We start from the raw sequence: 15,290 nt of genomic DNA, 5'->3' as shown, positions 1-15,290 counted from the left end.
ATCTGTCATTATACAAAGATATTACGTTATTATAGAATATATTTCCCATGCTATACATTCCATCCCTATGACTCCTTTATTGTGTAACAGGAAGTTTGTACCGCTTAAGTTCCCCCCCCCTCTTTCACTTATCCCCCACTGTTCTCTGCTCTGGCAGCCACCATTTTGTTTGCTGTATCTATGAGTCTGTTTGTTTCATTGTTCGTTCACTTCTTTTCCTTTTTACATTCCACATATAAGTGAAATCATAGGATATTTGTCTTTCTCCTACTTATTTCACTTAGTCTAACCCCCTAGGTCCATCATGTTGCTGCAAGTGGCAAGATTTTACTTTTTTTCATGGCTCAGTAATATTCACATCTTCCATTAATGTATCTATGGGCACTTAGGTTGCTTCCATATTTTGGCTATTGTGAATAATGCTACAATGAACATAGGGGTGCATATATATATTTTCTTTTTAAAAAAATTTATTGGAATATAGTTGATTTACAATGTTGTGTTAGCTTCAGGTGTACAGCAAAGTGATTCACTTTGTAATATGTAAATATTTGTAAATATTTGTATTCTTTTTTTACATTCTCTTCTGTTATAGGTTATTACAAGATACTGAGTATAGTTCCCTGTGCTATATAGTAGGTCCTTGTTGGTTATCTATTCTATATATAGTAGTGTGTATATTTTAATCTCAAACTCCCAATTTATCCCTTCCCCCCATTTGGTAACTATAAGTTTGTTTTCTGTGTCTGTGAATCTATTTCTTTTTTGTAAATAAGTTCATTTGTATAATTTTTTTAGATTCCTCATATATAAGTGATATCATATGATATTTGTCTTTCTTCATCTGGATCATTTTTTTAGATTCCTCATAGAAGTGATATCATATGATATTTATCTTTCTCTGTCTGGCTTACTTCACTTAGTATGAGCATATATCTTTTCGAATTAGCGTTTTTGTTTTCTTTGGATAAATAGCCAGGAGTGGAATTGCTGGATCATATGGTAGTTCTACTTTTAATTTTTTGAGGTATCTCCATACTGTTTTCCATAGTGCCTGCACCAGTTTGCATTCTACCAACAGTTCATGAGGGTTCGCTTCTCTGCACATCCTCGCCAACATTTGTTATTTGTGGTCTTTTTGATGATAGCCATTCTGATAGTTGTGAGGTGATAAATCATTATGGTTTTGATTTGCATTTCCCTGATGATTAGTAATGTTGAGCATCTTTTCATGTGTGTGTTGGCCATCCCTAAGTCTTCTTTGAAAAATGTTTATTAGCGTCATCTGCCCATATTTTAGTCTTGTTATTTGTTTTTCTGATGTTGGCTTGTATAAGTTCTTTGTATATTTTGAATATGAACCCCTTATTAGATATATCATTTGCAAATATCTTCTCCCATTCAGTAGGTGGCCATTTCATTTTGTTGATAGTTTCCTTTACTGGGCAAAAGCTTTTTAGTTCGACGCAGTCCCATTTGTTCATTTTTACTTTTGATTCCCTTGCCTGAGGAGAGAGATCGAAAAACATATTGCTAAGATCATTGTCAAAGAGCATACTGCTTATGTTTTCTTTTAGGAGTTTTATGGTTTCAGGTCTTCCATTTAATTCTTTAATCTATTGTGAGTTTATTTTTGTATATCCTGTGAAAAGGAAGTCCAGCTTGATTCTTTTGTATGTAGCTGTCCAGTTTTCCTAACACCATTTATGGAAGAGGCTGTGTTTACCCCATTGTATATTCCTGCATCCTTTGTTGGAGAGTAAATGAACATATAAGTGTGGGTACATTTCTGGACTCTCTAGTCTGTTCCATTGAGCTATGTGTTTGTTTGTTTGTTTGTTTTGCCAGTATCATACTGTTTTGTTTACTATTAGTTTGAAATCAGGGAGCGTGATGCCTCCAGTTTTGTTCTTCTTTTTAAGATTGTTTTGGATATTTGGTGTATTTTGTGTTTCCATAAAAATCTTAGAATGGTTTGTTCTAGTTCTGTGAAAAATGCCATTGGTATTTTGATAGGGATTGCTTTGAACCTGTAGATTGCCTGGGGTAGTTTGGTCATTTTAACAGTATTAATTCTTCCAATCTATGAGCACAGAATAGCTTTTCATTTGTTTGTGTCATCTTCATTTTCTTTCATTAGTGTCTATAGTTTTCTGAGTATAGGTCTTTTACATCTGTAGTTAGATTTATTTCTGATGCAATTGTATATGGGATTGTTTGCTTAATTTCCCTTTCTGATAGTTTGTTCTCATTGTGTGTATAGGAACACAATGTATTTCTGTATTTTAATTTTGTACCTGCAACTTTACTAGGTTCATTTATTAGTTCTAATACTTTTTTGGTGGCATCTTTAGGATTTTCTTTATATATATCATGTCATCTGCAAACAGTGACGGTTTTACGTCTTCCTCTCCAGTCTGTATTCCCTATATTTCTTTGTGTTGTGTGGCTAGGACTTCAAATACTACATTGAATAAAATGACAAAAGTGGGCATCCTTGTCTTGTTCCTGATCTTAGAGGAAATGCTTCAGCTTTTCCCCATTGAGTATGATATTGGCTGTAGGTTTTTCATATAAGGCCATTATTATGTTGAGATATGTTCCCTCTAAACTCACTTTGTTCAGAGTTTTTATCATAAATTGATACTAAATTTTGTCAAAAGCTTTTTCTGCATCTGTTGAGGTCATCATATGCTGTTTTTTTTCTTCAGTTTGTTAATGTCTTATATCACATTGACTGATTGGTGAATACTGAGCCATCTTTGCATCCCTGGGATAAACCGTGGTGTATGATTCCTTAAATGTACTGTTGAATTCAGTTTGCTAATATTTTGTTGAGGATTTCTGCATTTATGTTCATCAGTTATATTGGCCTGTAATTTTCTTTTGTGGTATCTTTGGTTTTTGTATCAGGGTGGTGCTGGCCTTGTAGAACAGGTTCAGAAGCATTCTTTTCCCTTCAGTTTTTTAGAATAGTTTGAGAAGTAGGGGCGTTTACTCTTCTGTAAGTGTTTGATAGAATTCATCTCTGAAGCTGTCTGGTCCTGGACTTTTGTTTGTTGGGAGTTTTTTTTTTGTTTGTTTATTTGTTTTTTTTACTGATTCAATTTCATTACTGGTAATCAGTCTGTTTGTATTTTCTATTTCTTCCTGATTCAGTCTTGGGAGATTGTACATTTCTAGGAATTTGTCCTTTTCTTCTAGGTTGTCCTTTTTATAGCCATATAATTGCAGTAATCTCTTATGATTTTTTATATTTCTTTGGTTTCGATTGTAACTTCTTTTTTATTTATGATTTTATTGATTTGGGCCAGGTCCTCTCTCTCTGTCTCTTTTTTTATTCTTGATGAGTCTGGCTAACGGTTTATCAATTATGTTTATCTTTTCAGAGTACCAGCTCTAAGTTTTATTGATCTTCTCTATTGATTTTTTAGTCTCTGTTTCATTTATTTCTTCTCTGATCTTTATGATTTCTTTCCTTCTACTAATTTTGGGTTTTGTTTGTTCTTCTTTTTGTGGTCCTTTAGATATAAGGTTAGGTTGTTTATTTGAGATTTTTCTTGTTTTGTGAGGTATGCTTGTATTGCTATATAATTCCCTTTTAGAACGACTTCTGCTTGTATCCCATAGAATTTGGGTTCTTTTCTTTGTGTTTTCATTTATTTCCAGGTATCTTTAAAATTTCTGCTTTGATTTCTTCAGTGACTCATTGGTTGTTTAGTACATATTGTTTAGCCTGCACATATTTGTGTTTTTTTGCAGTTTTTTTCTTCAAGTTTATTTCTAGTCCCATAGCATTATGGTAGGAAAAGATGCTTGATATGATTTCAGTCTTTTTAAATTTATTGAGACTTGTTTTGTGGCCTAGCCTGTGATCTGTCCTGGAAAATGTTCCATGTGCACTTGAAAGAAATATGTATTTTGCTGCTTTTGGATAGAGAGTGATATATATTCACACACACACACACACACACACACACACACATATCTATTAAGTCCATCAGATTCATTGTGTCTTTTTTTTGTTTTGTTTTGTTTTTTTGTGTTTTTTTTGCGGTACGTGGGCCTCTCACTGTTATGGCCTCTCCCGTTGCGGAGCACAGGCTCCAGACGCGCAGGCTCAGCGGCCATGGCTCACGGGCCCAGCCGCTCCGCGGCATGTGGGATCTTCCCGGACCGGGGCACGAACCCGTGTCCCCTGCATCGGCAGGCCGACTCTCAACCACTGCGCCACCAGGGAAGCCCCATTGTGTCTTTTAAGGCCAGTGTTTTCATATTGATTTTCTGTCTGAATGAACTGTCCATTGATGTAAATTGAGTGTTAAAGTTCCCTAGTATCATTGTGTTGCTGTCAATTTCTTTCTGTATGTTTGTTAATATTTGCTTTATGTATTCAGGTGTTCCTGTGTTGTGGCATATGTATTTATAATTGTTATATCTTCTTGCTGGATTGATCCCTTTATCACTATGTAATGTTCTTTCTTGTTATTTGTTACAGTCTTTGTTTAAAGTCTATTTTGTCTGATATAAGTATTGCTACCCCAGCTTTCTTTTCTTTTCCATTTGCATGGAATACCTGTTTTCATCCCCTCACTCTCAGTCTGTTTGTGTCTTTAGATCTGAAGTGAGTCTCTTGTAGGTAGCATATAGGTAGATTTCATTTTATTATCCGTTCAGATACTCTATGTCTTTTGGTTGGAACATTTAGTCCCTTTACATTTAAAGTAATTATTTATGGTGTGTGCTTATTGCTGTTTATTTATGGGTGCTTTTTTTTGTAGTTCTTTTTTGTTCCTTTTTCTTTTGTTCCTTTCTCTTATGATTTGATGACTATCCTTTAGTTTTATGTTTGGATTATTTTCTTTTTTTCAGTATGTATCTATTACAGATTTTTGGTTTGTGGTTACTGTGAGGGATGTGTGTGTGTGTGTGTGTATAAAATTATTTTAAGTTGATCTCTTAACTTTTTATTTCTAATTTATTGATCAAATATGGATTTATTTTGTTATTATGAGTATATATTCCTATATATATATTATAGATATATATACAGACACACACATACACACATATAAAACATTAATCTGTTGTATTTTTCTTTTTTCCAATGTTACTTTCTTGAGAAAATGATCTCTTAACTTTGAAAGCATTTTAATATTCCTGCATTTTTACTACTCTCTCCACATTCAGTGTTTTTTACATAATATTTTGCATCTTTTTGTTTTGTAGGAATCCCTTACCTACTTACTGTGGGCATAGATGATTTTACTACTTTTTTCTTTTAACCTTCCTACTAGTTTTATAAGTGGTTGATCTACTACCTTTACTTTATTTGCCTTTACCAATGAGATTTGTCCTTTCATAAAGTTTATTTTTCTAGTTGTGGTCTTCTTTTTTCCACCAGAGACATCTCTTTAACATTTCTTGTACAGCATAGTGGTGCTGAACTCTTAGCTTTTGCTAGTCTGTAAAACTCTTATCTCTCCTTCAAATGAATGATAGCCTTGCTGGGTAGAGTATTTTTTCCTTTTATCATTTTGAATATATCCTGCTACTCCCTTCTGTTCTGCAGAATTTAAGTTGACAGTCTTATGGGAGTTCCTTTGTATATAACTAGTTGCTTCTCTTTTGCTTTAATATTCTCTCCTTATCTTCAGTTTTTTCCATTTTAATTACAATATGTCTTTTTATGGACCTCGATCTGTTGATCTTGTTTGGGACTCTCTGTGCTTTCTGGACCTGGATATCTATTCCTTTCCCAGTTTAGGGAAGTTTTCAGCTATTGTCACTTCAGATAATTTCTCTGCCATTTTCTCTATCTCTTCTCCTTCTGGGGTCTCTATATGAGAATGTTAGTATGCTTGATGTTGTCTCAGAGTTCTCTTAAATTGAACTCATATTTTACAGGTTTTCTTTTCCTTTTTTTTTTTTTTTTGTTCAGCTCATGTTATTTTTCACTACACTGTTTTCCAGTTCACTGATCTATTCCTCTGTATCATCTAATCTACTGTTGAACCCTTGTAGTGTAATTTTCATTTCAATTTTTGTATTCTTCATCTCTTTAATTCTTTATATTTTCTAACTCTTTGTTAAACTCACTGCGCTCATCCTTCTCCTGAGTTTGTTGAGCATCTTTTTTTTTTTTTTTTTTTTTTTGCGGTACGCGGGCCTCTCACTGTTGTAGCCTCTCCTGTTGCGGAGCACAGGCTCCAGATGCACAGGCTCAGTGGCCATGGCTCACGGGCCCAGCCGCTCTGCGGCATGTGGGATCTTCCCGGACCGGGGCACGAACCCGTGTCCCTTGCATTGGCTGGCAGACTCTCAACCACTGTGCCACCAGGGAAGCCCTGTTGAGCATCTTTTTGATCATTACCTTGAATGCTTTATCTGGTAGATTGCATATCTCTACTTGGCTTAATTCTTCTGAGATTTTATCTTGTTCCTTCATTTGGAATATATTCCTTTGTTGTCTCATTTTGCCTAATTTTTTGTTTTTATTTGTATGTTTAGGTGGGTTGATTATGTTTCCTGATCTTGGAGAAGTGTCCTTACGTAGGAACATATTATTAGATCTAGGAGTACACTCCCCTCTGGTTAACAGAGTATATCTTCTAGGGGTGCCCCCTGTGTGGTCTGAGTGGGCTCTTCTGTTGTGGTGAGTCCAACTACTATGGGTGCTCAGGTAGGCGGGGCCAGTTTCTGGCTGGTTGGCTGCCTGAACCTCCTATGCAGAGGCTGCAGGTCCCTGGTGGCCAAGGCTGGGTCATGGCATGGCTGATTGCACAGTCTGGGGATTTCTGGGACTGGTTCTAGCCCACTGGTGGGGGGTGCTGGGTCCTGGCAGGCTGACTTCAGGCCTGGGAGGTCTTGGGGCAGTTGAGTGCAGAGCTTAGGATTTTGGAGCTGGTGCCGACCTGCTGGTTGGCAGTGCCAGGTCCCTGGGTGGCTGGCTGTGCGCCTGAGAATCCCGTGGCAGCTGACTATGGGCCTGAGGGGTTCCCAGGACTAGTGCCAACCTGCTGATAGGTGCAGCTGAATCCTAGTGCTAATTGGCTGGATGGAGAACTCCAAAATGGTACTTGTCAGCACCAATGTCCTCGTGGTAGAATATGCTACCCAAAATGGCTGTCAGCAGCATCTTTGTGCCCAGGGGGAGTCCCAGTTACCTTCTGCCTCTCTGGGAGACTCTCCAAGATGGGCAAGTGGGTCTGACCCAGGCTCTTTTCAACTTACTGTGCGCTGGGTCTCCAAGTGTGTGAAACTTCGCATGCACTCTTTAAGGGTGGAATCTCTGTTTCCTACAGCCCTCTTGCTCTCCCACTATACAAGCCCCAGTGGCTTTCAAAGCCTGATGTTCTGGGGGCTCATCTTCCCAGTGCAGTACCCCCAGGCTGGAGAGACCAATGAGGGGCTTGGACCCCTTGCTCCATGAGGAGAACGTCTGCAATTGTGATTATCCTCCTGTTTGTTGGCCCCTTATCCGGGAGTGTGGGTCTTGACTACATCACATTCTACACCCCTCCTGTCATCTCATTGTGGTTCTTCTTTTATGTTTTTAGTTGTGGAATATCTTTTCTGCTAGTCTTCAGATCATTCTCATAGATAGTTGCTCTGTAAATAGTTGTAATTTTGGTATGCCCATGGGAGGAGGGGAGCTCAGGGTCTTCCCTGGGAAGAATCTTGATCTCTGCAATTTTTTTTTTTTTTTTTGCGATACATGTGCCTCTCACTGCCGTGGCCTTTCCCGTTGCGGAGCACAGGCTCTGGACACGCAGGCCCAGCGGCCATGGCTCACGGGCCCAGCCGCTCCGTGGCATATGGGATCTTCCCAGACCGGGGCACGAACCCATGTCCTCTGCGTCGGCAGGCGGACGCCCAACCACCGTGCCACCAGGGAAGCCCTGATCTCTGCAATTTTGATCAGTCCCTGGGCTGATTCTTATTACGGTGTCTCAGGATTAGTTACATTTGGAGTTAACCTTGGTTTCTTTGTTCAGAATCAGTTCTCTGCTCTTTCTACTTTCTTACTTCTTTGTTCTTGGTCACTTGCCATGTTAACTTTCCTCAGATCCCTTTGTATAGTCCTTGGAGTTCTGCCTTATGAGAGTATTAAGAACTTAGGTAGCTTGTTCACCAATCTCCATGGGCAACTTGTCATTGAAACACACTTGGGAACATTGCATGTGTAGGGCTGGGTATAGTTTTCTAGAAAAAATGACTGGATTCTTGGCCAGAAAAACTGGGTTTTGTGATGGTGCTAACCAGGTGAAGGTTCAAGTATCTTGTGTAACATTTTCTTCATTTAATTAATTAATTAAATTAATATTTATTGAACCTTAGGCACTTGAGACACAGCAGATAAATAGAAATCCCAGGCTCATGAAGCTTACACTCTAGTGGGGAAGATAAATAAAAAGGCTAATTGGCATATACGATATGTGAGGTAACTAAGAAAAAATACAAAGCAAAGAAGGAGTATACATATTAGGGTTCAGAGGTGATGAAATTGTGACTTTCCTCACTGCCTAGTGAGGAAAGAAGGTGACTATTGAAGTGAAGGCCTGGAGGGAGTTTTGCATATTGTTATTGGTCTTGTAAAGCAGATAATTTATTGCTAAAATGGAGTGGAAGAAGTCATGAGTATTGTGTAGATAGCTGGTAGATGAGATAAGGTGTGTAAAGTCTTCTATAAACTCTAAAGTGACTCCGTGCTATAATTTTTTCTCCAACGTGTACTGTACGATGGAATTTCTACTCTTAATTTTCAAGTCTCAAATTGAGTTAATGTCCAAGACAGTGATCATTATAGTGTGGTCTCTGGACCAGAAACATCATTTGGGAACTTGTTAAAAATGTAATTTCTAGGGTGCCATATAGACCCAATGAATCATAAACTCTGTAGGTGGAACCCAGCAATCTGTTTTAACAAGTCACCCAGGGGATTCTCATGTACTGTGAAGTGTGGGAACTGCTGGTCTAGAATAAGTTCTATAATTTAAAGTATTTCCTTGGTTGGAATTTAGCCATTTTAGGAAGGGCTATTAAAACTTCTGATTTGACTGAGCAAAACAACCAAATTCTTTTTTAAATTAATTAATTAAAATCATTAAAAATTTTTTATTGGGCTAAGATTGGTTTATAACATTATAAGTTTCATGTATGCAACATTATATTTCTACTTCTGTATATACTACAGTGTGCTCACCACCAAAAATGTAGTTTCCATCCATCACCATACAGTTCATCCCCTTTATACATTTCACACTCCCTGGCCCCTCTCCCCTCTGGTAACCACTAGTACTCTGTTTTTGTTTCGTTTGTTCATTTATTTATTTTTTAATATTCCACGTGTGAGTGAAATCATACAGTATTTGTCTTTCTCCATCTGACTTATTTCACTTAGCATAATACCTCCAAGGTCCATCCATGTTGGTGCAAATGACAAGATTTCATCTCTTTTATGACTGAGTAGTATTCCACCATATATGTATGTCATATCTTCTTTATGCATTCATTGGTTGATGGGCACTTAGGTTGTTTCCATATCTTGGATATTATAAATAATGCTGTGAAGAACATAGGGGTGCATGTATCTTTTCAAATCAGTGGAGTTTCACATTTTTTGGATAAATATCCAGAAGTGGGATACCTGGATCATATGATAGTTCTATTCTTAATTTTTTTGAGGAATCTCCATACTTTTTTCCATAGTGGCTCTACCATTTTACATTCCCTTTTATCCACATCCTCACCAACACTTGAATAACCAACTTCTTATTATATTTTAATGTGTGCTATTCAGGATGTCTTTAAAAGGTGTTAGTTTTCAGATTTTTGCCAGTAATTTAGAATGCATATATCACTTCCACTTATTTCTGAGTTTTGTCTGATCTTTTCTTTTTTTCCCAATTTGAGATGCATATCTTATTTTTTCAAAATAGTACTTAAAGCTTTAAAAGTTTCATTTCCTGCCACCTTCAAAGTGTTGAAATATAGTGTATAATGTTGGAATTGATATTTATATAGAGGTTTCAAGATAAGTGATATTTATATAGAAACTTTAAGACAATGTGGAAACTTTAAGACACTGGATTTGCATTTGGTGAAGAAAGTTTATTATGAAGAGGAAAATTAATTTGTAATAATTATTGCTGGGATATAATTACTTTTCCACATGTAATATGCAATCAGTTTTAAAGCAATCTATGTGTTTCTTAAGCTTTGGCATTATTCTGTGAAAGTATGTAATTATTTTTGTTCTCTATCAGTGCTTTTCATCACTTTGCATATCATGGCACACATAGAAATGATAATGTTTGTACAGTCCACTGGGGTAAATGGAGAAGGTAGCTCAAGGCTGAGGGCAACCCAGCCTGGTTTCAGCCCCACTTCCTGCATCCCCCAAGAGCCAATACAATGCTCAGTATCTTCACACATCTATAACTTATTCCCAACTCACTAGTGAGCCTTAGCTCTATATAAGTATGGTTATTTTAGGAAGTTGTTTTAAATATTAGAATGAAATTTAACTTTCATTCTTATTTTGGAGGACATTATTTTAAAATGCATTTCTGCAAAAAATACTCTTTTCACATGGATGATGGTTACATTCCACTAGTTTACTCTGTGAATGAGACTTTAATACTAAAACCTCAACAAATGGTTAATAAATGTGTAAAAATTGGAAATGGTATATATTTTAAATTAAAAAAATTAATGATCTTTAAGTTGCCAATGAAATATAAATTAAATATGTAGTTTAAATACCTTCCTATGAATTTGGATTATTTTAATAGTATGTGTCTTTTTGCAAGATTATGAGAATGTGCTTTCGTTTATACAAGTAACATTTAAAAAATCTTGTAGTTAATTTCAGAAAGATCCTGTTATCAAAAGGAATATATCTGAATGTATTGGAGTTAATGCAGAAGCATATACATTCTCCTGAAGTGGCTGAAAGTGGCTGTAAAATGCTAAATCATCTTTTTGAAGGAAGGTAATACATATTTCTGAATTTATATAGAATATATTAATTGGACCAGGTAGAATATCAATATTTTGAGCATAATTTTAAGAATAAAAGGAAAAACAAGGCATTTGAAGAGTGAAACATTTTGCAATATAATTTCATGTCAGTGATACATAGACTTATTTTATCTACATATTGAAAGGGGTGATAAAGTAGAAATACATTGAAGGTTTGCTTTTGTGCTTAATGCTTGGTGTTGACTATGTTTTGAAAAATGACAGTTATATAGAACATAACCTTAAACAGTTTTTCAGATTATTGTGTTATGTGAAAGGTATAAAAGATAAAATCAAGATATGGCTTCTAATTGTTATTTTTAAGTTTACCTTAAATTGTGATTTTTATGGTCCTGGCAGTGTGTGAACCTTTATATATGAGGCAAAAATGCAGTGGAATAACTGACAGTTTAAGATTTTGTACATTCTGGGCAATTAATATTTCTGGCTGTTTTCTCATATATTAAATGTGTAAATTTCCAGTTGTGGGGATTCAAAGTTAACTATGACAATGTGCCTGCCCTTAAAAATCTCCCTGTCTAGTTGGGGAGACTAATTTATAAACAGATAATTACAATACAGTGTGATAATTCAATGGCAGGATGTGTAAAATCATAGGGTCTTGGTGAACCAAGCTAGGGCGAGCAAAGGAGAGAGGCTACAAAGAGGGGATGTGTTTAACCTGGGACTTTAAAGTGGAAAAAAGGGACTATATGTCAGTAACCACAGACCCACGCGAAGTGAGGACACAGTTATGATATGCGGAAGTTTTAGTCAGTAGGGCACTGTGTAAAGCAAGGGCTGCCTCTATTACAGTTTGTAGCACCTACTGAAATCTACATTTATTTATATGTAAAAGAAAGTATAGCTAAAATACCTTAGAGAAACCAAGACTTAATGCAAAAAATAATTAAGAATACCATATAAGAAGTCTAGTGGTGTTAATCTGGAAGAGGCAGGTAGTTATACAATAAACAGCTCTCTGGACTTGGCAGTCAGAGTTTGCATTCCAGCTCTGGCTCTGTCACATTCCAGTGATAGGACCTTGATGTTTAACCTCTGTCAGCCTAAATTCTGTACCTGGAAAATGCAAATAATAACACCTACTTTCCAGGCTTGCTGCCAGTGACCCATGTATAGATCAGAAGGAAGTTGTTAGTTCTGGGAAACTAAATCAAAGAATTCCCAGTTTACTGTAAATTTAACTTCTTGACGTCAAAGTTTAACTAAATTAGAATTTAAATTGTGTCTGCTCATACTGCCGAATTCACATCAGCCTTTTCTGATAAAATAGATCTGTTTTCTCGTACTTGTTTCAAATTGGTGTTTGTATTGGAATCAGGTTGTACTCTTAATAAGCATTTCAATATTTTATCTCTAGTAACACTTCCCTGGATACAATGGCAGCAGTGGCCCGCAAAATAATAACAGTTATGAGAAGTCATGAGATGTCAGTATCAGTGCAGCTGGAGGCACTTCGAGCTATTTTACATTTTATAGTTCCAGGTAAGTTACATAATTGATTGTGGGAAGAGATGTCATTTTAAGTGGATTTTTTGACTTTTCATGAAATATCAACTTTCTAGGCAAAAATTAAAGGACCAGTTTCTGCCAACCAAATGTAATCTTTCCACTAGCCCAAAAATTAAAATAGAGGGAAAATGATGATGTGGAAGAGTCAGATAAATTTAGATTAAAATTTAATAAGAAATATCAATAATTTATTTCCAGAAAAAATAACTGCAACATAGTGTCGAGCTTTACCTCCAAGGAGAGTGTCATTTCTGCTATTTCTTTTCTATTTCTGTTGACCTTACCAAGTCCAAGTTTTTTTGTTTGTTTTTTTCCTGTCTGAATTATAATAATACCCAACTAATTTTCACACTTCCTCTTTTGCCTCTTTCCAGTCCTTCTTTTACTCTGTGGTTGAATTAATCTTTCTCAAATATAACCATGTAGCTTTTACTCATGAGCCACAATAGTGTCAATCCTCCCCACATTTACTTCCTGCTTACATCTGTTATGACCTTATTTGTCCTCCAAAGCCCATTTAAAACAACTGCTCCCCCATTCATTCAGCACGTAGTTATTAAGTGCCTCTTATGTTCTATATATTGTGATGACTGCAAAGGTCTGAAAGACAAGTAAAACAAGACATGACTGTACTATGTATAGGAGCCTAGAGGTAGACAGATAGTTAATTACCAGACAGTTGCGAGGAGCTATTATAGATATATGTATTATAAAAGGCTATGAGAGTATTGATGGAGGCACAGATAATTTATTCAAAAGAGTAGGCCAGAGATTGTGATATTTGAACCTGACGGGTGAATAAGGCTGACCTGGTATAAAAGCCAGGAAGGACATTTGAAGCAGAAAGAGAAAGTGCTCATGGTGTGGGGTGAGTGGAGCATGGTATGTGAGGAAAGCAGTCCTGGGGATAAATGTGGAAGGACAGGCAGAGGCTGAGAGGGAAGGGCCTTGAACACAACACTGAGCAATTTGTGCTTTTTTTTAGCACAAGTCAATTCAAATTTATTTAAGGTGTTTCAAAATTGCAGTGTCATAACCAAATCTGCAATTTATAACAGTAGCACTGTGGTGTGGATAATGATTGACGGGAGGGGAAACTCCTGCAGGGAGATTAGGCTGGAGGCTGTGATAGGTGAAATATGGTGGGGGCCCAGCAAAGAAAACAGAGGAGAGGATGGATGTGGGAGATGTTTAGGAGGTACATTTGGCGTGACTTTCTGACTACTGAATATCAGGGATGTTATTATTATTTCGCTCTGTAAAAGTCCCAATTCTTTTGAAGCCCATTTTTTTTGGTCCTTTTTAAATGAAATCTTCCTAAATCTACCATTATCTGTAGTCATATTGGTATTTTATGTTTCTGAGTATAAGAGTATTCTCTGTATAAGAGTATAGATTTTTTCAAGGAGAGGGCTTTCTTTCGTCATGCCTTTTTTTTTTTTTTTTTAACCCCCTGGTAACTTGAACAAAAATAGCTAGTCAATAAATTTTGAATTGAATCATGATGTCCCATTCATAGTTGTCACACAACTTTAGAGATATAATTTAACAGACATAGTGTTGCTTGAAAATATTATTGTGAATTTTTTTAAACTTTGTAGATTGTAAAAAACAAAACAAAATCCTTTTGATTACCCTTAAAGGTGTCAACCTTCTTCTTTTGAGAGTGGATTTGAGTTTTAAAGATAACCAAAAGACATTATGAATCATCTGTTAGTTAATAACATTCTTTTAGTTCAAAAATAAGTTTTGAATGTAGAATTTCTTTTCTTTTATTGTTCTGAGATTGAGCCTGAAGCGACATTGATAGTCAGTAATAATTTAGATGTATGAAATGATGTATTTAAATGTTTTTTTTTATAATAATGTTTAGGTGTATTAAACAGGTGCCCTTGAAAATAATTTTATAACTTTATGGTGGTACTTTATGGTACCACCATATTAATAGACATATTTTATAAGCATATCAACATATAAATACATTTCTCTATTAGGTAAAGGTTTAACCATCTACTTCACTCTATGCTAACCTACTATATTACCATACCATACCACACGATACCATACTCTACCATGCTGTAACTGTACCATACTATACTTTATCATTCTATATTATATCATTCTGTATGTCAGTGAGTAACTATAATATCAGTACGCCAGTAGTTTTGAGGTTTAATATGATTCTGGTTTTGACGTGCTGAAGTAGGTACTTATGTTTAGATGTACATGTATTAATTTTATTAACTAGACCACATTCAGATTATTAATTGTAACAAAGATGTGCATTATAGCAAATGTGTATAATTTAATTCAGGGCCACATATTGCAGCTAGTATTATGTCTCTTAAGTTTCTTTCAATCTGGTACTGTTCACTTCCTCCTCTTTTTTATAACAATAACTTATTGAAGTGATTGAGCCTGTTGCTTTAAAAAATAATAATAAAGACCTACTTATTTTAGTAAAATATCATTTGACTTGTTCTTTCTTGATTTAGTGTCAGTTCTAGAGGAAAAAATTCTTTAGGAAAGGACATGTGCATATTGGGAAGTGTATAGAGGAAAGTGATTATGAATATAAAACCACATCCTTAAGAACAATAAGAGAAGCTGAATTTGTTTAATTTGGAGAGGAGATAATGCAGGAGGTTATGAAAGCTATTAAAATTCACTCATTTATAGTTAGTAACAAATGTGTAAGGCATTATTCAAAGTACTTTATGTATATAAACTTT

General features: G+C 35.8%; 1 protein-coding gene across 4 annotated transcripts in view; it reads left to right on the top strand.

Annotated features, from left to right (window-relative positions):
* LRRK2 (leucine rich repeat kinase 2) overlaps positions 1-15,290 on the top strand; it is a 157,176-nt gene that overhangs the window by 26,952 nt on the left and 114,934 nt on the right. For all 4 annotated transcript variants that reach the window (XM_030835385.2, XM_030835384.2, XM_060306159.1 and 1 more), the window contains exons 12-13: positions 10,867-10,996; positions 12,407-12,531. In XM_030835385.2, coding sequence (XP_030691245.2) covers positions 10,867-10,996; positions 12,407-12,531 — 255 coding nt within the window. The remainder of the gene's footprint in view (positions 1-10,866; positions 10,997-12,406; positions 12,532-15,290) is intronic.

This window comes from Globicephala melas, chromosome 10 (assembly GCF_963455315.2).
Source record: "Globicephala melas chromosome 10, mGloMel1.2, whole genome shotgun sequence".
Classification (NCBI taxonomy): Eukaryota; Metazoa; Chordata; class Mammalia; order Artiodactyla; family Delphinidae; genus Globicephala; species Globicephala melas.
Note: the sequence above shows the minus strand (reverse complement) of the source record. Positions and strands in the feature narration are given on the sequence as shown.